This window comes from Rhinolophus hipposideros, assembly GCF_964194185.1.
Source record: "Rhinolophus hipposideros genome assembly, chromosome: 9".
Classification (NCBI taxonomy): domain Eukaryota; kingdom Metazoa; phylum Chordata; class Mammalia; order Chiroptera; family Rhinolophidae; genus Rhinolophus; species Rhinolophus hipposideros.
Genome location: NC_138055.1, coordinates 92,822,849 through 92,844,935, shown reverse-complemented (window position 1 = coordinate 92,844,935; position 22,087 = coordinate 92,822,849). Strand labels below are relative to the sequence as shown.

Sequence of the window (22,087 nt, the reverse complement as noted above, 5' to 3'; positions counted from 1 at the left end):
TTTAAGGGCAATTTGGTGTTTAAATTTTGGTTCATATTGGGACTGTACAAATTAGAAGAAAGAAGGAAACCAGTGAGTACTTACTGTGTGCACTGTACACTTTATTTATTCCTTGCACCCACCTCCTGCAGGAAATAGCACTGCAGTCAGAGCTGGGCGTCCCTCTGAGGTCCGCGGGAACCAGGAACAGTGGCCTTGCCTTCTGCTGCCCTTTCTGGTTCTGGTGGATTTCCTCCTCCTCGAGTGGAATGCCTCCCTTTCAGAGCAGCAGAGCCGCAGGAGCTCTGTGTGACGGTGTCTGTCTTTTCCCCCCAGGCTGAGGATGGAGCTGTGCAGTCACATCCTGGATATTCCACCGCTGGTGCTGCGGGCCTCGTGCCTCCAACCAGGATTTTCTTCTTCATGCTCTCGACACTTAGCTAAACACAACTGGGGCCCAGCCCAGCAGGCCCCTGTACCATCAGTCTCCAAACAACTCTGTGGGTTGGTCTTAAAGCAGATCCTGTTTGGGGGCTGCCTGGTAATTTTTTAGCTAACTGTAATGATAAGGAGGGAGTATTAATGTATTCTGAAATTATATCTAGTTGAATGCATGTTTAAAAAAACCACAAAAACAAAGCTTGCTCAAACTACTACCTGCGGTGACTGATACAAAACCACCATATGCAAAGCCCAAAGGAAGTATTTACAGCTTGTCCACTAACACAGTGTTGTGATGTGTGCAGTCTCAAAATTGTACGTGTTAAAGTGAATTTCTTCATAGAGCGTCCAAATCTCTTAGGTGATTCTTCAGCCTTTTGTGGTTGATGTGCGTTGCCAGTTGCAGACACAGACTCTGAGTTCTTAGCCATCGGTTCCTTTCGCACTGATTGTACTGGGAGAGTTGCAGGGGCAGGGAGAGTGTATGGAAGGCCACAGATGCTCTCGGCGCTGCCAGGTCAGTGGGCACCCCGCCTTTCCATGTAGGCTTTGGGTCATTGAGATGTGGACATTCGTAAAGATGATCATGGAAGATTAGAGTTGTGTGGCCAGCACATTTAGCAGCAAGAGGCGGTTTGTCTGTTAGCAAAGCAGTTTCCTCTGGATTGCTGTCTTAAGTTTTCATTACAAATCTCTTACTGATGGAGATGCTATTTTCTGTGTCTTTATTGGGAAAGCCCTGTGTAGAAGTAAATTTCCTTGGGATGGATAATATGTGAAAGAGAAACAGCCACACTTGGAGGAGGTATTGGCCTCTCCTTGATTTAGCTTAGAAAATAATTCCCTTTTTTTTTTACTTTTCCGAGAAATGAGTGAGTCAGCTGAAAACATATGTAGGCATTGCTGTTCTCCCCCCCTCCCCGCCCACAAAGAAGGCCAAACACTTCAGCTCTGTTCTGAAGAAAGTTGTATATTTATGAACTATTAAAAGAGAACACAACTGTATTTGACATTGACTGTTGTAGAGAGGTAGGGCCACGGCTGTGTGGGGCCTGTCCACTGGAGGACTCACCCTCTGAGACCATCTGGGGATAGGTATGGGAGGTGTGCAGCAGGGCTGGTGCCCGTTGTCTCTGACCTCTTGTGCCATCCCTTTGTGCAGCTGATGGCACTCAGCACAAAGCAGGTACGGACAGCAAAGCGCTGGGCGGCATCAGAGTGCATTCACCTGCCAGGAGGATTTGTTTTCTAAAGGATTTTGTGTTTAAAATATGAATATTGTACATACGAAACCCAGGACTTTTTTTCCCTAAATGTGCCCAAGTTGTATTGATGGGAGTGAGTGTTCTCAGAGAGTCGGGTAGGAGGAGGCGGGGCTGTGTCCCCTCTCAGCAGCGTGTCAGGCAGGGTGGGGTATGTGTGCCTGTCCCACCCCATCATTTCAAGTGCTGTGTGCTTTGACTGGGGAGTGGACCCTGCTCTTCTTACTTTGGTTTGGCATCCAACCGTGGTTGGTGAGTGGGACACCTGACCCCTGAGCCTTTGGTAACCCTATTTTTTATAGTAAGTACTCTATCATTTTTTTCACATTTTATTTTATAAGAAGTTTAGGAATATTTTTGCATGGATCATTGTAAAGAAAATACTCCTTATCCCTAATGTCTATTAACATAGTGTGTTTACTGATAAGTACTTTAAATTGCCTCATGAGCACTTAACCTGTGTGTGTGTGGGTGTGGGTGTGTATATGTGCACACACATGCGCAGAAGCCATCTACCCCAGGCACACAGTTTGTGTCCACTTCTTAAACTCTGTGTTGGTGATTCCATCTGGATAGTGGGTGGTTTGTAATAACAAGATTCTAAGGGCTCCAGGGCCTGAACTGAGCAAGTAACAGAGAAGTCAGTTTCCCCAGTTTAGTGTAGTAGATAGATGATGGGATTTTAGTGTATGCTTAATAAAAGCCTCAAACAACAAAATGGGAAAACACACACACACGTACACACAACTGTAAGGGGTAGTCATTTGAGTCATTTGAAATCAAGAGGAAGAAGCTGTAAGAAGGTATATAGGCTGTTTCTTAAGGCTTGCTTAAGACTTGGCACACACAGCGTGAGTGTTTTCACGAGCACTGAATTAACTGGTGGTTTCAAAAGATAAAGAAGAGTGTGTTGCATTTCTCCCATTTATATCAGCTTCATGAACACCCCTCTCCCCCCCCTCATAATTTTTAGAAAGTCTCTTCCTTTTTGTCTGGTTGAGTTGGGAGACTTTATCAGATACTTTCTTGCTATGGAATACATCTTTTCAATTTTGACACTGTTGGCGCACCAGCTATCAGATAATGACAGTGAAAGGTAGATCTTGTCTGGCGTGTAAGAATCTGGACAGAGGAATGGTAAAACTATTGTAGGTTGTCATTTTAGCACATTTTTAATTCCTTCTAATAAAATTAAGGAATGGAAGTCCTGTTATAAAGTTGCATAATTTGATACCCCAAGCACAACTGGAACATTTAAAGAAATTTTGCTTTTTTTGTATATAGCTTTCCTAATTTGAGACTCTTTCAGCTGAATTACAGTTCTGTTAGAAGTTGAGACAGGAAGCCAAGGACCTAATTCCTTTAAACACGGACATCATCATGGAGGTTTAATTTCTTTTGTTTTTTGGCCTCTCCTCTCAGGTTTATTAGGAGGTCCGTTTTTCTGCTTCTAGAAATCTGGTGCGAGCAGTGGTCCCCTCAGCTTGCTGCCTTTGAGAAGGGAGGCCACCGTCAGGGCCGGGGCCACTCGTGGTAGCAGCATGGAGGCACTTCCAGAACCTCTGCTATGTCTCCTGTGTGAATCTTCAGAACGTTCTTCTTGGTGTGGTGATTGGGCCCACCAGTTGCTAGTCTGTGAGTCTGTTTCTTGAGTGCAATGCAGATAAAGTATTTACAGGAGATTACGGATGGCCCTGGGTTGGGCGCCTCCTCATGCAGCACCTGCCCTTCCCAAACTGGGCAGAAGTGCCTGGCTCTATCTGGTGGCATCATCCCCTCCATAATGAGGATAAATGTGTTCTTGAGGTAATTTGGAGAGGGTCGTGTGTGGCATTGTTGTCCATGGGTTTCTGTGACGGTGCCTGCCAGTGGCGATGCAAGGATGGCATGCTCCAGCACCAGCCACATCATTATTTGGGCCTGCTTTAAGACGGAAGTGCAGACTTCGCGTGTCCTTCGGAAACATGTGGGAATGGTATTACTCTGGGCGGCTAGGCCACCTTCTCTCCATCTGGCAGCTGACGGCTGGATATCCCAGTCATTGCCAACCCTGGGCATTGCCCAGACAGGACAGGACACTTGTCTGACACCCTCCAGCAGAAGCAAGGGCAGGTTTTGAGGGTGCATGGCTTGAGGTGGGAGGCAACTTCTGGTTGTCTGGTGCTTTCTAAGTGTGTGTATCGGTGTCTGTAAAGAGGATTGTGGTTGGCTTAGGAGGTCAGACTGCTTAGCTCTCTTCTCTGGCATGTCTCATGTATGTGTGTTTCCCGTGTGTGTGTGTGTTTCCCTGAGCTGTTTATTACTCATCCTGAGCTTTCTGAAGGTGCAGCAGGCTTGAGTAGAATACAGATAACACGCTGCAAAGGAGGGTCTAATCTTTTCGGGTAGAAAGATGCAAAATCGATCTTACATGTTTCAGAGGATTTGTCTCTTTCTCCACCCTATTCATTTAAAGAACAGAAAACCTGTGGGGTCACTTTATATGAGTACCCACAATTAAAGTCAACTCACTTGGGACAAGGACAGAGAAGAGGCGGGCATCTGTCCAGGGAACCAGGATGAGCTGCAGGAGATGGTGTGCTCCAGGATTGTGTTCCAGGTTGGAGAGAACTGGTGGCTCATTTCGCTTTCCTGTGCCCTGTTGGAGTCTCCCAGGGTCCCTGTGCAGACGAGGGAATGATCGGGCTGGATCTGAGGCCAGCAGTCCTGTGAGCCCTGCAGGGTTATTTTGCCAGTCACTTGAAGGAGAGGCCCCAAGGAGCCACATGGGTTGTGACTTACTAGGGAATGGTTCCTTTGAAATAAAAATTTTTTATGATTTTTGAATACTGTTTTTTTTGACCGTTCTCTTGGTACATTTTTAAACTTAAGTCACCATTGTCTTCCAGTGTTAAATGCATCCCTCTCCTCTGCATTGAACTTAGATGTCAATCAATACAAAGGAATGGAACATCCATCCTGAGCCAGGCCCATTATATATAAATTCATACTCTTTTAATTTTTTATGCAATCTGATGAGTAGATGAGTTCAGATTTAAAATTCTTAAAAGCACGTTTATTGTAACAAGAGTTATGTATTAATACTGCAGTTTTCAATAAAGATTGACTTGTGTTGCATATTGTGGTTGTCATTTTTCCCTGTAGGTTTTGTTTGGTCTCAAGGTGGTTTGCATGGCTGGGAAGTGGTTTAATTTCCCTCAAGTTGGGAACTCCAGGGATTTCAGGCAGAGGTCCTTGTGGTACTCAGCTGCTTCTCACCTCAAGCCAGGCACTCTTGACCTTGGCAGTGTGTAAGGAGGCAGCAGGTTGTGGGACTGTTTTCCAGGTGGGAAGGGGATGGGAGCCACCCTCATTCCATTTCTCCTGGTCCTGTGGCCCAGATACTCCCAGAAAGACACATTCTTCCCCCTTTCACTAAGGAAGATGCTGAGACCCAGAAAGATTACATATTGCCTGTCTCCCAAACTCATATTTGCTAACTTCAGCTCAGCAGACGGAGCAGTCAGGGAGGGCATGGGCTTCCGGACCCTAGGGAGAGGGAGGGCCTGAGCCAGTTGTAGCCCACACCTGGACAGATCCCAGGCCCCATGCTGTCTCTTAGAGGCACTTAGCCTGGCCACCTCAGCCTGTCCACCATAGCCCTGAGGCATGGTCTCGAGGAGATGAGCCTCACCCCACCTCTGGGCACTGCTCGGCTCTGTCCTCCTGGGTAAGTGAAGGCCTGGTGCAGACATGGAAGGGTGGGCATACAGAGAAGAAAATGCAGACCAACAGAAAATGGGCTGACAACCAGGTTATTTTTCATGTTTCTTTATGAAATTAAATGTAGTTTCTGGCATAGAGAAGGTAATAGTGCACAAGTGACTACGTGCTGCTGAATTCCTGCTCTGCTCCACACCCACAAGCCAGGCCCGGGCCTCACTCACGGGTGCCCCCTCCTGGAGGGTGTGGGCTTCCCTCCAGCCCACATGCCCACTGGCCTTCTGGGTCAGTCCTGGGTGCTGGGCCAGAACTCAGTCCTTATGGCTTCTCACGTCCACTTAGGGTAAGGCAATCTTCTTGTATCACTAACAATTATTTTTCTCCATTGTTAGAAAAACAAAATCAGAACAAAAAACCGGAACCAGGTTCTGGAGTCAACACAGCTACATGTAGCCTGGTCACAAACCCTGATGGAAGTATGCAGCTGATTATGTTCTTTCTTTCCACTATAAACACATCACAAGTGAAGGTGTCCAACAGCCAGGAGTGTCTAGAGAGGGACTAGTAGGTAAAATGGGGGCCTCGGGGACCAGATATTGTACAGAACTCCTGGTTCCCACCCTCTAGGTATGCCAGCTGCCACTATCAGTTGGCCTGCAAGGAGAATTGGAGCGTAGAGGGGCACACAGCCCGGCTTTCCAAATGGTGGAAAGCAGTCAGCCTCCTGCCCAGAGAGGAGGAGGAGGAAGAGGTGGAGGGTGATGTCCACAGAAGACGGTCTCAAATGGCCGGTCTGCTCACACACATGCACCTGGCTGGTGTTTCTGAGCTGTGGCTCCCAGGAGGCCCCACAAAGGTCCAGAGAGGGTGGTGGAAGGTCCCTGTGCTGTGGGGCTCCCAGCTGTCCATTCGGTGTCTTCAGTGTACCAGTAGTGGGAAGAGCCACGTGCAAGGCTGCAGAACCGGGCACATACTGCTGCCAGCGAGCCCCTCCCTTGCTCAGCCCTGCTCACTTCCAGTTTGCAGGATAGGCATAGAAGGGCCAGTTGCTGTGGGTGCGTCTTGTGGAGGGCAGCTGGAGGCGCACTGGCAGGGCGGGAGGTCCAGATGTGCTGTTGGGGGGGGTGGATTCATTTGCGGAAGGGTGCCAGCCGGCTAATGCCGTGCCGGAAGGTGGATGGCTTTCGCTTGGGCTCTGCCAGCACCACGACCTGTTGCTGGGACAGGCTGGCAAGCAGTGCTGGGTGCTTCTGGCGCGTCAGGTAGGAGGGCCGGCCAAGGGCTGGTTAAAAGAGCAGGGGTTATGGAGGTGCTTAGGGAGCTGGTGGCACCGGGCACAGTGGCGTCCTCTGCTGTGGGGAGGGGCATGGGCCTTTCCCATGGTCCTGTCTCAGACCCCACGGTAGCGAGCTTGCTTCCTGTGGGGCTGCCCACACCCAGGGGCCTGGGAAGAGGTGGGGCCCTGACATTTCTCCAAAGCAAGGCTTGGCCATGTCTCTGTAGGAATGGGGTTTGAGCTCTTTGCTAGGTGATTGTGAGATGCCTGCCAGAAAGCAGGCCTGCCGGGGGAAGTAAGACTCACTAACGGTGCTGCTCTGAGGGGTCTGAGGACCCCTCAGATCGAAAGAGAATCTCAACTGCAGACTGACACAAATTTCATCACTGGTGACCCCTTATCACCAACCTTTGGGGACAAACTCCTGCAAAGGGGCAGTGGGTAACTGAGGACCCAGGTGTTGGCCTACTCGGCTTTGTGGGTCAGATAAGGGTTCGATGGTGGCTTGGGCCATGGATGGACGTGGGACCACCACCTCTTACCTTTGGGCTTCCAAGCTGCCTGCTGCCTGCTGCCATTCAGCATGGCCTGCTTCCTCTGCAGTTCAGTAATGAAGAAGCCTGGAGGGAAGGACACAAACGGGACCCTGTCTTCCCTGAGATGACTTGGATGCCTTTCCTCCTCGTCCCTGGCCCATGGGCTTCTCGTCCTGTGCTTCCTAGTGCTGGCGCTGGCCCATGTGCCCTGAACCTCCCACGGAGCTTTGGGCCCATCCTGCTGTAGGAACTGTCCAGCTCAGCCCCCAGGCAGAGGTGGTGCTCTGGTCTTTCTCGGAGGCCCTCCCCACATGCTCCCTTGCCCTCTCCCATTTCTCATCTGATCCCCAACATGTCCAGTGCCTAGTGTCCCCTGTCCCCACTGTGGTGGAGGCTTTTTCCCAGGCCAGGAGCGAGCCTGGTCACTGCTCAGTGTGAGGCCCAGGGATAGATGGACAGGAGGGGGTGCAGTGGAGAGGTGCCCTGCTCATGTGGGGACGGGACAAGCTTCTGGAGGCCAGTCCCACCTCCTGCTCCAGTGTTCTCCCAGGGGCTGGAAAGGGGCTCTCCCAAGTCTGCAGCTGAACAGAGGGCCCACCGCTCTGGAGTGTGCGTGCACACATGCGTGTGAGGTGGAAGCAATCCCCAACAGGCCAGCAGACCCATGCCCAGAGCCTGAACCCAAGTGGTGCCCTGCAGCCTTGCCAAACCCAAGGCACTGGGCAGTGCGACACGCTGTCCCAGTCCTGCTTTCCTGACCCCCTTGTGTTCAGGGACAAGCAGGCCTTGTGGGCCCTCACAGGGGAGCAGAGCTGGGGGGGGGGCGTGGCACACCTGTCTCCTGGTCCAGCCGCACCTGCTCCTTCTCCCTGGCAAAGGCCTTGAGCCAGCGCTGCTTCTGCTCAGGCTTCCGGGCACACAGCAGGTGGCTCTCCCCTGTGGTGCCACACTGCAGCAGGAAGGCATTCCTGATGCTCACATGGAGGTCTCTGTCCTTCCTGTCCTCTAGGTCCAGTACCTGCAGGCCATCCATGTCCACTCGGCCCTTGTAGTACAGCACATCCCGGCGGAGAAGGTCCTGCCACAGACACCGGGAGCTGCCAGCCAGCCTCCTTGGCAGGGCCCTCCCTGGCCTCTGCTCCGCCCTCCTGACGCACCCAAGGCCCTGCCTCACCCTCTGCTGCACCCGCCTCCCCAGCAGATGAGCTCACGAGGGCAGAGCGAGCCTGGTGTGGACCCCAACTGCCAGACCTAGGACGAAGAGCCTTGTTCCTCCAGCTAAGTCATGGGCTGGCCTGGGGGTCTTTAAGGCACCTGCAGTTGGTGGGCCCGGGCTAAGCGCACAGTAGAGAAGAGCACCAAGTATACCAGGGCCAGCCGCAGAGCCAGTGGTCAGGAGGGCTTCTGGACAGGGCCGCTGAGCCATTTTGGGAAGAGGAGGAGAAGCTAGCAGCACAGAAGAAACAGGGAGGCTGCTGGAGCAGAGGACCCCACGCGTGGGGAGTGGAAGCTGAGGTTTGGAGGAAGAGGAGAGGTGGCTGGAGAAGTAGGTAGGCTAGGTCAGGAAGGAAGGTGTGCTCAGCAGCACAACCTGGTCCGGCCCCCTGGTCCCTGGCATACTAGGCTCACTGCAGAAAGCCACCTTCATCCTGGCCCTCAGGGCCTGACCAGGAAGGGCCTGCTGTACTTGGGGCTCCTGGGAGAGGAACTGCCTGTGTGTGGCACATTTGCTCTGGGCAGCTGCTCCCAGCCCTCAGCTTCACTCTCTCCATTCCTGCTCTAAACAGTTCGTCCAGTAGGGAAGAGTGACTCTGGTACCTTCTTACAGTAGATGAGCTGGTGGTCAAAGAGAAAAAACATCCTCTGCTGGCTCTTGGCTTGTGGCTGTGTAACACGAGTCAGCTCCCCCGAGTAGATGAGTTCTGAGCTCCTGACCAGGAGATCTTCTCCCTGGGGGACCCCAAGGACAGCCATGAACTGAGTGCCCCATCTGGGGCTGAGACAAAGCCCCTCGGGCTCTGCGCCCTGCCTGCATTGTTGGGGGTGGGTGCTTGCGACTGGTTCCAGTCCCACTGGGCCAGGGTTTGTGGCAAGCAGCAGGCTACAGAGGGAGGGGCTTCTCATGAGGGCCAAGGAAGTGGAGGGGGCAGTGAGGTGGGGAGTAGAAAGGTGATTTGACCCGTGAGTTGGCTGGTTCTGCAAAATGGGGCTCCATGGCAGCCAGTAACGTGAGCAAGTGAAATGTGGCTAATCCCTATTGGGATGTCATGTAAGTAAAATACACACCGATTCTAAAACCTTACTATGAAATAAAGAATGCGAAGTAGTTCACTAATGATATTTATGTTAATTACATGTTGAAATGATATTTTGGATATAAGTTAAATATATGTTTCATTTTTTCTTTTTTAACATATGAAATTCCCCATTTGGCTCACATGATAATTCAATTGGATGGTGCTGTCCAAGACAATAATCAGACCTGGCTGGAGGTCACCTCTGAGGCTGGTCTTATAGGGGTTTCCTTTAAAAGACCACCTTGTTCCCAGCGAATGTATTTAGTACCTGAAGTCCCATCCTCAGACTTCACACTTTCAGGCTAAGACCTGAAAGACCCTTGGTGTTCCTCCTGGAAAATGCAAACCACAGCCAGGAGTTGTTGGCAGCCTTTCAGTTTGAGACAAATTAGTGTGCAGGGGTCCTTAGCCAGGGCTGGGCCTCAGAACCAATTTCCAGGAAGACAAAAACCAAAACCCACAGGGAGTCTACTTCCGTATTTCCAGGAATATGTGTTTTTATAACATTTTCTGGCTGGTGGGTGGGAGTGGAAAGAACAGGATAGGGATGTTCCTAGAGCACACGAATGTCACCATGAGTTCGGCCTCCACGCTGCCTGATAAGGCAAGACTGCTGGGTCCAAGGGGACTGTGCAAGCAAGGGAAACGGAACCAAGAGACTGAGATCAGTAGTGATCTTTGGGGGATGTCGCCTGTCTCTTGCAAGCAGAGGAACAGCTCTTGCTGGGCTGGCTGGCTGCACTGGGAACAGCATGGGACTCCCCTCTGTGCCTGTGTAACAGGGTCAGCACCCCCCCCCACACACACTCTTCACTAGGAAAGAGGCCACCAGGCCTGCTCTGGGAGGCAGCACCAAGGGACTGGGCTCCATGCTCAGGTGGGTCACCCGGGCAGGGAACCCGCTTTTCTAACACCAACTCATGTTTCCCCCGCTCCCTCCTAGGATTTGCAGGGGCAAGTATAATTGTAAAGCAAGTGGTCAAGCTGGGGTGTCGGGCTCTCTCACCTCCCAGTCCTCGATGGAGCTCTGCCACTGAGCGATCTTGTCAATGTTCTCAAGTCTCCGTTTCCGTTCGTTGATGAGCCGCGCCACATTCTTCATGGCCTGTAAGGCAGCTTCCACATCCTTGAAATCCCTGGGGCAGAACAGAGATACAGAAGGGCTGGGAGCCTCCTGGAGCCCCTGCCCCCAACCCTGCCCCCAGCTGCTTTGCCCTGGGCCTTTCAATGCACCCCACCATCTTCTCCATAAAGGTTGCACAGAGCAGGATGTATAGCCCTCAGCCCACTGATAGCTCTCGAGAGCAGGGATGGTTTTACTCTGTCGCTGTACTGCCTACACTACACTAGGAGCACTCAACAAACGGGCAGACTCCAGGCATGAGGAGCCTCAGGCCGCGGCACCCCAGCCCTGCCATGCCTCCTACCTATGTTGGGGGTGCGTGTACTTGAGCAGCTCAGCCAGCTGCAGAGGGTACTTGCAGATCTTCTGCACGGGAGTCAGCAGGAAGCCGTCTAGGGAGATGTCAATCATCTTCTGTAGCAGCCGGCATGCCTCGAAGAAGTACAGGTACTTGCTGAGCTTGCTGAGCCTGGAGAGCTCCACGCAGGCGTTGGGGTAGTTGTTGCAATACTCCGAGTAGATCTGGAAGTTGGCTTGCTGGGGGGCACAGTTGGATGTTAGGATGGCTGTCTCCTCCCCCAGGCAACCCTACCTGTGTGCAGAAGGAGGGAGTGGAAGCCTCTGCATTTCCTTCTGCAGCTGGGCTCAGCCGTCCACCTACTGCTCTGGCGCAAGATATGGGAATCACACCTAGGGACGTAAAAGACCTCTGAAAATTGGCAATATGCAAACCCGTCACCACCAGCTTCCTCAGCAGGGCCCTCGGCAAGTATTTTAACTGTGTATCAGTCAAAACACATTTTTTGGATGAAATCAGAAATTCTAATAAAGAAGGGCTATCAAGGCCAAAAATAGGAGGGGGAGGGAAGAGAAGAGAGAAGAGAGAGAGAATGATGCCAGCGGCCATGGCTGTGCTTCCAGATTTTCATCCTCGGCCCAGTGTCCTGCTTCTGCACAAAGTTCTGGCCTTTTTTTTTTTTCTTAGCTTTGTCTACCAGGTCTGCTATTTAGTGACCTTAGGTGAGCAAGGAGGGTAGCAGCTGCTGGCTGGTGGTGGCTTGCTGTGATGGTCACACTAGGCGAGTGCCTGTTCCCATTGTTCCCTCAGTCAGAGCTCTGCCTGCTGAATAACTGGACTCCAACCCCACATTCACTCAGTGCCCAGACCCACCATCCACTCCTGTGTGTGGACAGACCAAGGCCTCCCTTCCCAGTTCTCCTGCCACTGGAGAGAGGTAGCAGAGCGCTCCCAACCCTCACTGGCAGCAGCCAGGAAGGAGCACACATTGTCTCTCATGGGCAGGCGTGGTATCCTGTTTAACCCCACAACTGCCACAGGAAAAGGATGCCTTCCCTGTCCGGCCAGGCCAGGCAGAGTCCCTCTAACCCAGACCAGGCCCGTGAACCTTGGCTAAATGTCAGCCCGCATCTGAAGTGGAAGTACACTGTCAATTACACATAAATTTCAGCTTGTTCACTGTGTGAAGAACCCCAGAATCAGCTGTGAACAAACAGCCCCTGGGGAGTTCGACCGGCAGCCCAGCCTACCTCTGCCCTCTACTCTGGCCGAAGGAGATCCTTCTGGGGCTGAGCCCAGGCCCCCTGCTCCAAGGAGCCTTCTGCGACTTGCTTTGTCTGCTACAGAAGCAGACACCCTTCCAAAACAGTGTTGAATGGTGAGGGGGTAGGACCTAGAATTGTCTAGGAAAAGAGTAGCAGGTTGCCTGGCCAGTAGCCTGCAGGGAGAACTTCCTAGCCATCTTGTGGGCTGGGGCCTTGGGGCAGTGGTGGGTTGTGGGGGCAAAGGAACCCCCAGTGGGCGGAGGTGGGCGGGCAGGGCCAGGAGCAGGTTCCCGGTGGGCAGGCTCACGTGCTCCAGGAAGCAGGCGCCCAGCTCGCTCAGGTGGGGTCGCTCCCTGTTGAACCTCTGCTCCAGCGCCTTCACGAAGGCCTTCTGGCACCGGTAGATGTCCTCGATGTTCCCGAAGATGGTGTGCAGCTGCTCCTCGCTGAACATGTCGGCGCGCTTGTGACATTGCCTGATGTAGCCCTGGGGACAGGGGCGGGACAGTCAGATCCCCTCTGGACCCCGTCCCAACCCCCACCGCGTGGCCGGCCTCACCTCGCAGATGTCGCGCAGGTGCTTGATGTAGTCCCTTTCGGTGCTGAGGATCTCGTTGATGACATTGGTGCGCATCTGGTCCCTGCTGCTCTGTGCCTCAGCCCCGCTGTCCTCCGCCCCGCCATCCCCCGCCTCCTTGTTGTAGGGCTCGTCCTGGTTCACCCGCAGCTGCAGGGACGTGGCGGGTCAGCGCCCCGCATCCTTGCGGCAACGCCGGGGAACTGGGGCTCAGAGAGCCCAAAAGGCGCACAGGGTCCTGGGCAGGCCCTGAAGCTGCCCTCCCCCCCAGCAATGCTCATCTGGACAGGGGGACAACACGTTTGATGACCGCTGCCGCTGTCAGTTTCATTTGCACCCACAACCCGGTCCTCTGAGGACGCCCGGCACCTCCTCTGCTTACACTCTGCTAGTGCTGAGCGCAGTGCTGGGAACAGAGCGGATACTCACTCCAGTTTCTTAACCCGCGCCCATTCTACTGGGCTCTCTAGGGGCCCTGAAGAAAGTGGGTGGTGGCTTTGCCAGCTCTCTGACCCATACCTAGGAAAGGCTTGGGGTGCAGAGTGGGCAGATTATCTAGGGAGTCCGCGCAACAGAAGCAACAAACTAAACCCCAGGGCCTGCCCCCTCCCGAGCCCCCCGCCCCCACTGCCCTCTGCCTTGCCCTCTGCCTGGCCTTGTGGTCTGAGCCTGAACTCTTCCTTGGAGACCAAAGGCCTCCCTCCTTAGGTAGGAGCTGGGTCCCCTCCCTGTGATCTCTTGGGATAAAGACTTAACTTGTCCTCGGCTCAGTTTCCTCAGGTGTGAGGTCCCCAGCTCCCAGGGCTTCTGTGAAAGGTGTAACTGAGAGGATGCAGGTAAACGCCTTGCAAGGCACTTAATAAACACCTGCTAAAGCAAGTTGTCTACACACCTTCATTTCTGACCCAGTCCTCTCTGTCTACTGAGGGCCCCCTGGAGGGAGCGGTGGAAGCAGGGGTCAGAGTTGGTGGCTCTGCAGGAGGAGGAAGGCTGTCACAGCTCCCTGGGCAGGCCTTCCTGACATCCACCCACCCAGCTCACAGCCTGTGAGGGGGAGGTCCATGCCCAGCACCTCGGGCCCCAGAGCAGTCTCAGGCTCCTGTTTCTCAGCAGAGCCAGTTGGCTCTTTAGGGGCCTGAGAGAACCTCAGGCCTGCGTCATACCCGCACGAAGTTGGCTGGAAACCAGCCCTCGCCATCAGTGACACGGCCCCACCACCACTCTCTGTTGGTGGCATCCATTACTTCGATGACATCCCCAGCTTTGAAGCCCAATTCCTGGTCATCCATGGTGACATGGTCCCAGAGTGCTTCAGCACACACCACACTGCCATCGCTGATGAGCTGTGGAGAGAGCCATGGACAGGCAGGTCAATGCAGTAAGGCTGCCATGGCCCTCCTCGGGGGGCAGGCTCTCGGCCTCTGCCCCCCACCCCTCAGCAGCCCTGGGAAGAGGGGATCCTAACTCATGTTACAGAGGAGCAGATGGAGTCTTCCTCTGAGGCAACTGCTTTTTGGAGGCAGGGCTATGCCCGGGTCATGTCTAGACTGGCAGGGCTGATGAAGCCTGAAGTGAACTTGACCATTAGGATCTTGGTGAGCCATGGAATTTGAGGGTCAAGCACCTTGCTCACTCCCATCCCCATCGGGCCAGTGATTAAACTATTGCCTCAGCTCCACTCATCGTCCATGCTCTGCTCTGCGACCCTGGGACTAAGGCACTGCCAGCTGCCTTTGTGCGGGCCAGGGGCTCCCTGTTAGATTCTCCTGATGTGGCATTAGAGGGGACCACAAGGCTGGGAGAGAAGGGGCTTGCTCCTTCCTTCCTGCTGGCTTCTTGTGGACTTGTAGTACCGTTGTGGTCCCCTGACAAGGAACACTGCTGCTTCCCAGTTGCAGAGGTGCCCAGACACTGCAGTAGCTGGATCCAGGTTGCAGTGTTTTTTTGAACACTTGCAGAACCAGTCTCACAGCAACCCACCTCCCCCGAATCAGCCGCTGGGTAGCACCCCTCCTCAGAGTTCTAGGTCCGAACCCCACAGCAGTCTAAGTTCTAATTATTCCAATCCCCCTTCCTTTATTCCCTAGCTCTAGGAGACGTAGGTACATCTCGCAGCTGCCACTTTGGTAATAGACACCTCAGGGCTGCTCTTGTGTACTTGGCTACCAAGTCAACCACTTTATACCCAGCTGACAGCCTTTAATTTCTCGCTGCTGAAATAACTGTCATGGATCCATCGTCCTGCATGGCTGTAGACCTCACATCAGGAGGTCCAGAGGGCATACAGGCACCTCACGTTACATCTCTGAGAGGCAGAGAGACTGCACCCTCCCAGGCAGTCCTCACACTTCCAGCTCCATTTACCACTGGGCTGACACCTGCTTTCCTGGAATGTGAGCTCAGTTCCTGCTCCTCAAATGATGAATGACTCTGGGGAGGACTTAGGGCAAGATGGGGGCAAGGGGTGGGCTGAGGACTGCATGGGAGGTGAGGTCCATGCCCTTCTCTGCTGGGACCAAGTGTGGCTCTGATTGTCACAGCCACAGGCTGGCTCTTTAAGCACTCGGGGCCTCAGGCATCACCTGACAGGGCCTCTGCACTGAGCTGCTTGGCCTGTTCCCCACTTGACTTCAGGCCCAGTGGGGCCTCCCGGGGTCTCCCAGGCAGTGTGCATGCTCACCCTCACATCGAAACTGGGTACAAGCAGGACTGAGTGGGACTGGTTGGGTCTCCACCCGAGTGAGTTCCAGTCACTGTCTGACAGGTATCCACTGTGCCTTGAATGGGGAGGGGGAGGGCGGGCTGGGCCGCCTGGACACAGGAGCCTATCAGACTGAGCCTTTCCTCCAGACAGGGCCTCAGCAGGCCCATTCAGAAACTACCACTTCTTCATGTTTTCTGGGGGTAAAATTTGCTCCAAACCCTGATGAAGCCACTTTCAGGACAATCCACAGCCTGGAATGTACACCTATTCTCACAAGCAGCATAGTTCAGGAGCTGCCAAGTCCTGATATCTACCCAGAGACCCTGGGTGCAGAGCACTGGGCTATTCCTAGGGCTGCAAGTCTCCTCAAGGGGCCTGTGCTCACCCAGCTAAAAAGACCTACTATTGGCATGTCCTCTTCTGCAGATGGACCCCAGGATCATGAGCTCCTGGCTGCAATACGGACAGGGTAAGACAAAAGGATTCAGCGAGCTGACAGGAGAGGAGCCAGGCTGCTGCATGTAGGGAGCAGGCACCAGTGGGGCAGCTCAGTAGTGCACACTGCACACAAGCAGGCCACCACACCACGCCGTGGGGGGTCTGATTTGAGGACAAGAAAAAAGCAGAGTACTCAAAGGTGGTTTGGGTGAGCCAATGAGAATGCATTCAGGGGCAGTGACCACGGGTGCACAGCACAGAGGGTGTGTATGAGCACAAGTGACTTCAGCATCAGGACACAGGGCATGTGTGGCCACAAGTGAGCGTGAGGCACATGTGATCACGGGGTTAGCGTGAGGCTCAGGACAGAGGGCGCATGTGACCTCAGGTGAGTACGTGTATGCATCAGGACGACTTGTACGTTTGGAGTGATGAGTTACTGAGACAATGGAAATATTCACTCTTGGAGCTTCTTGGGTAAGCTGACGTTTATCTCCAGAGGGGAACAAAACTTCATGTTTAAGCTTTGTAGTTTTGATCCTGGAACAGCCCCTGACATGCAACCTCCAGCCCTCTACTGGATGCCACACTTTGGTCTCCTGAGAACAGGTTGTGGCTTCTGTCCACCTTCACTTCACACCAGCTGCACAAACAGGTCTCTAGGATGGCATAGAGGCTGTCCTCATTGCTGGAGCCCAGGCAGGAGGAAGAATGCTGACACACCCCACAGCGCCCCTCTGTGCACTGTTTCCCTTCCCAGGTTGTTCCCACCTGGTATTAACCAGGACAGGCATCTATCTCCCCCTGTCCCAACTTCCCTCAAATGAGCCCTGAGCTAAAGCCGCTGTTATATGGACCAGTGCCTCCTCCCCCTGCTTTATTCTGCCAGCCCTTGCAGGTGGTTTCCTACATAGCTGCGGGGAAGGGCACAGGTGTGGGACAGAGGCAGGGATTCCCAAAAAGACTAAGGTTCCCTACACCTTTATGGACAGACCTCCCATAGCTGTCCTGCCCAGTCACCAGGAAGCCATTGGGGGGACCAGGTTGGTTGCCTTTGTCACTTCCTTATCCCAGCACCTTGCCAGTGCCAAGAGGCAGTTGATAGACACACAGCCCTGACGATTCCCCTGATGTCCCTTTGCCTCGGTCCTCATCGATGCCCACAGTAACAATGCTCCAGCTAGGTCACAAAGCTCTCGGACAGATCCACAGATGGGAGGCACTGATGAGTTACAGCAATGACTTTAACTGTTTATTGTGATATCACCAGGACAATGCAGCTCCACGGGCCACAGACACATTCTACCTTCGGAACAGCCCAGATGCTGCCAGGGTGAACGCTTGGGTGGGTTTCTGGGCAGGGGTCGTTCAAGGCTGCTCTGTCCAAGGTGCAGTGACACAGAAGCCAAGACTCACTCCCCACAGGGGCGAGGGTTATGGTTCACTCTTGGCCAGGCAATGGGGAGCATAAAGTGGCTCTGAGGTATGGGGTGTTTATGTGGGGGCGGGTGGGAGATTGTCCTAGTGGAAGAGCAAGTTCAAGACAAAGCAGGGGCAGGGAGCAGCAACCCGTCCTGTGCCCCTGAAAACTTGACAGGCCTGGGAAAACCAGCTCTGCCCCCAAGTGCCCCCTGATGACCACCACCACCCTTCCCACCCTGCTCCACCTCATCTCTCACACACAGGAGAGCTGGTGGAGAATTCCAATGGACAGTCTGTGAACTGGGCTCCCCAGGCCCTTGCGCAGCCAGGGTTGGGGGCTGCTCAGAGTGCCAGCTGCAAGACGGGCTCTGTCTGTAACTGAGACACCTAAGACACAAAATGGGAAAGGCAGGTAATTTGCTGACGAGCCCGCTCACCTTCCACACACGTCTCTGAAACCCACCCAGAAATGCGTGTCCAGTCTGCACACCCCGCGATCACATGAGCAGTTTCCAGACAACCGCAGAAGCAAGGCCACAGCTGCACCCGCATCTCCAGTCCCCCCACAGGGATGCGCCATTTTAGTCACACACACACACACACGCGCACACACACACACACACACGCACACGCACGGAGGGGTCTGCTAGCACATGTCACCCTACCCCGCGTCCCCGCACCACCGCTGCCCCGGGCGGGAAGGGGAGGCCTCCCCAGCGCGGCGCTGGGATGGGGGCGCGGGCCAGGCCGGGCGCTTCCCCGCGGGTCACCGCCGGCGCGGAGCACTGCGCCACTCACCGGGAGGGGCTCGCGGCGCCGGCGGCGGTCAGCGGAAGGCCAGCAGGAAGACGAGCACGACGTTGATGAGGACGAGGAGCGCCAGCACCAGGAAGACCACCACGCGCTGCGCGCCGGGGGGCAGGTTGCAGCGCAGCACCGCGCGCAGGGCGCTCCCGGGGGCCGCGGGGCGGCGCCGGGCCGGCGGGACCCGGGCCATCGCGCGCGGCCGCAGCTTCGCGCCCGGAGGTCCCGCGGCTCAGCGGCGCGAGCGGGGCGGGCGGCGCCCGGAGGGGCGGAGCCGCCGCCCTGCCGGCTTCTCCCGCGCAGCCCGCACGTGCGCGCCGGGCTCCCAGCCCGCAGCCCAGCGCCGGGCGGGGCGGGCGGGTCACCGGGTGCGAGCGGGCCAGGCGCTCGGCCCTCGGCGCCTTGGCGGAAGGTGCTCGCCCCTGGACGGGTGCTCTCGGAGTGTCGTGGAGCCCTGCGTACCGAGCCGTGGGGATGGGCCAGGGGTTCTGACTCCCAACACCAAGAACTGTGCTTGGCCCCCACCGCACACGTGAGGAAATGCAGCTCTGAAAGACCAGGGAATCTGCAGTCACAAAATCACACGAATACAGGGATGGTGGAGCCAGGCTTTGAACTCTGGACAGACTGAGACTGATCCACGCTGAGGCACTCAAGGAAGAACCTGATTCTGGGTCTCTCCTTACTGACCTTGCACATGACAGCAGATTTTGTTCCTGTAGGAAAGCAGCTGGCTTTTCAGTTGTTAACTACTCTCTACCCCCAATTTTATTAAGGTATAATTGACAAATAAAAAGTGTATATATTTAAAGTGTACAACTTGATATTTTGATATATGTATACATTGTGAAATATAATCAAGCTAACTATCATATCCATCACCTCACATAGTTACCGTTTTGGGTGTGTGGTGACAACACTTAAGATCTATCCTCTTAGAAAATTTCAAGTGTACAATACAGTACTGTTAACTATAGTCACTGTGCTGTCTGTACATTAGATCTCCAGAACTTACTCATCGCATGTAACTTTGTACCCTCTGACCAACATCTTCCCATTTCCCCCTGCCCCAGTCCCTGGCAACCAGCTTTCTACTCTCTGCTTCTGAGTTTGACTATTAGATTCCACATATAAGTGAGGACATACAGTATTGGTCTTTATAAATCTGGCTTATTTTGCTTGGCATAATGTCCCCCAGCTCCATCTGTGTTGCAGTAAATGGGCAGGAGTTCCATCTTTCCTTTTCTGTTTAAGACTGAATAATATCTCATTGCATACATGTACCACTTTTTCTTTATCCATCTATGTTGTTTCTGTATCTTGGCTATTGTTAGTAATGCTGTAATGAACATGGGGGTGCAGACAACTCTTTAAAATCCTGATTTCACTTCCTTTGGGCAAATAAATACTCAGCAGTGGGAATGCGGGATCACATGGTAGTTCTGATTTTAATTTTTTGAGGAATCTCCATACTGTTTTCCACAACAGCTGCACCAGTTTACATTCCAACAGTGCACATCCTTCTCTTTTGTCTTTTTGATGGTAGCCATTCTAACAGGTGTGAGGTGACCTCATTATGGTTTTGATTTACATTTCCCTGATGATTCGTGATGGTGAGCATCTTTTCATGTACTTTTTGGCCATTTGTATGTCTTCTTTTGAGAAACGTCTATTTAGCTCTTTTTGCCCATTTTTAGATTGGATTTTTTGCTATTGAGTTGTATGAGTTACTTATATGTTTTCTAATAAATGGATATAACCATTTATTAGATATGTGGTTTGCAAACACATTCTTCAATTCCACAGGTTGCCTTTTCATTCTTTTGTTTCCTTTGCTGTGCAGAGGTGTGTTAGTTTGATGCAATCCCACTTGTCTATTTTTGCTTTTGTTGCCTGTGCTTGTTGTATCATATCCAAAAAAAGTCACTGCCTAGACCAATGTCAAGAAGCTTTTCCAATTTTCTTCTAGTAAGTTTATGGCTTCAGGTCTTATGCTTAAATTTTTAATTCATTTTGAGTTGATTTTTCCTATAAGGACAGAATTTCATTCTTCTGTGCATGGTTCAACAGCTTTAAAAAAAGGGTTTCTACTGCCTCACTGACAGAGCCTGCAACCTTAACCATGTAGGGTTCAAAGGTCATATGTAGGTGTCTCTTATTCCATCTGGGAATAATTCCAATGGGGAGCTCTGTCACAGTCACCATGACCCTCTGATGGATCAGAAGTGGGAAAGGATTTCAAGGGTCCGTGCTCAGCACTGTGTCTCCTGGGGCAGGAGGCGCCATGGATTGTATGCAGAGAGAGGGTGGGTCTTCACACTGGGTGACATTCTCTCTGTATGTTCACGTTTCCCTGTGTGTGCCAGCACTGCATACAATGAGTGAGTACAGGTGAGTGCACTTGTGGGTATCACCATCCTGCTGAAGACTCCAAGTGGATGTGTGATGTATGTGTGTGTGGATACCTGTGTGTGTGCAGAGGAGGGCTGGGAATGTGTCCAGAAAGGCTGTCTCCCCACTCAGACCTGAAAGTTCTGTCTGGTTGGGGGGAAATAGTCTTCCTTTTGTTACTGTCCAGTTCTTCTGAAAAGTAGGCCCATTAAGCTTTCGGAAGGAACAGAAGGCAATTCCCAGCCACCCCAAATCCCAGCACTTCTCTGTAAGACTGTGTGACAAGCCCTTTAGTGGGGTGTGGACTTGGGTCTAATGTTTCTTGGTGTCCCTGTGGTTCCAGAGAGCTCAGACACCCAGGAAGGAGGGCATCGAGGCCTGTGCATGCTCAGGTCCCTGGACAGGGCAGTTCTGGGACCTCCCGGTTACCGCAGTGCTGAGTACTGTGGGTCTGTTACATCCTGCCTGCTGCTGTGCTGGCCCCAGGGGTGTATTGTAGGGCTCCGGCCATGGCCCAGTTCTGGGACAGTCTTCTGTCCCCTGTGCAGCTGAACAGCTTGGGGAGGGTTTAACGTGGCAGAAGAACTTCTGAACCGGGGCCAGGGCTAAGGACTGAGAGGTGGCCTCCACCCTGTCCCTGGCCTTCAGATTCTGGTGATCTGCGGCGGGTATCACAGGGAAGACAGTGGCAATAGCCTTTTAATGTATATTTCATGACCAAAAACAAAGCCAAAAAAGCTTGAAAGCAAAGGTCAGATGACTGCACAGAGCGGCGGTCATGAGCAGGCCTGTGTCTGGCCTGTGTCCTCCAGGTGTTCCATGAAGAAGCTGGGAGCCTGAGGACAGCAGGTTGCCCCGTGGCCTGGTGGGCTGGGTAGCCCTGCCCCCCCGCCTGCTATGCTGGCCTGATATTGGTAGAGCTCCTTCTATGCTTTAAGCTCCAGGTTAGAGGAAAAATTTCATGTCTATCTGCCCTGTAGTTCTAGCTTCATCTCTTCTTGGCAAAATGATTCAGGAGCTGCTCCCAATCCCTCATTACCCTCCTGAATCAGGGACATCGAAAAAGCTCTATGCACAGGTACTTGGAGGGGACTTGGACACAGCAAGACCTTCAGAGCCATGCAAGGAGTGGACAGCTCCACACACGTGCCCTCCTTTAACACAGCTGTGCTGGTCCGTGGGGAAGACGCTGCTGTCCGCAGGGCAGTGAAGTAGGTGTTAGGAGACCCCAGGCCTGTTGGCCAGGAAACATACCCTTCTTTCCTCTGGTCCCATCTCACAGCTTAGGATGGGGTCTGGGTGGAAATGAAAAGGGAACAATGTCTTCCAAAGACCCGTCCTTGGGCTAAGGATGCCCTCAGGCCTGACGTAGGGATGGCGGCCCAGCCCAGACCAGGTGCCTTGGAGGCAGGGCAAAGGTGGGAGGAGGGTGAGGAACTGGGCAGACAGGCCCAGGTCATGGGCATCTGGAAAAGGCAATGCTTTCAGACAATGCTGAAAGAAGAGAGGGACATTTCTGGGCACTGCAGTTAACTCCTACTGCAGGGATTGGACAGTCATGAGATGTAAGGC

The 22,087-nt window shown here is 53.3% G+C and overlaps 3 protein-coding genes across 9 annotated transcripts in view; 1 reads left to right on the top strand and 2 right to left on the bottom strand.

The window, feature by feature from the left end:
• FAM168B (family with sequence similarity 168 member B) overlaps nt 1-4,799 on the top strand; it is a 46,247-nt gene extending 41,448 nt beyond the window's left edge. For both annotated transcript variants that reach the window (XR_013993967.1, XM_081058860.1), the window contains exon 7: nt 316-4,799. The gene's annotated coding sequence lies outside the window, so the exon portion shown is untranslated. The remainder of the gene's footprint in view (nt 1-315) is intronic.
• ARHGEF4 (Rho guanine nucleotide exchange factor 4) overlaps nt 4,793-22,087 on the bottom strand; it is a 77,158-nt gene continuing 59,863 nt past the window's right edge. For 2 of the 6 annotated variants that reach the window (XM_081058854.1, XM_081058859.1), the window contains 9 exons: nt 13,920-14,099; nt 12,739-12,906; nt 12,487-12,666; nt 10,921-11,153; nt 10,500-10,629; nt 9,015-9,146; nt 8,031-8,274; nt 7,203-7,280; nt 4,793-6,666 (listed from right to left, as the gene is read on the bottom strand). In XM_081058854.1, coding sequence (XP_080914980.1) covers nt 6,515-6,666; nt 7,203-7,280; nt 8,031-8,274; nt 9,015-9,146; nt 10,500-10,629; nt 10,921-11,153; nt 12,487-12,666; nt 12,739-12,906; nt 13,920-14,045 — 1,443 coding nt within the window. In that variant the 5' untranslated portion in view covers nt 14,046-14,099 and the 3' untranslated portion in view covers nt 4,793-6,514. Of the gene's footprint in view, nt 6,667-7,202; nt 7,281-8,030; nt 8,275-9,014; nt 9,147-10,499; nt 10,630-10,920; nt 11,154-11,208; nt 11,307-12,164; nt 12,667-12,738; nt 13,298-13,919; nt 14,100-15,863; nt 15,909-17,577; nt 17,704-22,087 lie in introns of those variants that run through there. The other 4 variants (XM_081058858.1, XM_081058855.1, XM_081058857.1 and 1 more) reach the window with 4 other exon arrangements.
• On the bottom strand, nt 18,147-18,317 carry SMIM39 (small integral membrane protein 39; the record flags this gene model as incomplete). The annotated part of the gene is made up of 1 exon (XM_081058861.1): nt 18,147-18,317. One exon carries the CDS (start codon nt 18,315-18,317, stop codon nt 18,147-18,149), a length of 171 nt encoding a protein of 56 aa, XP_080914987.1.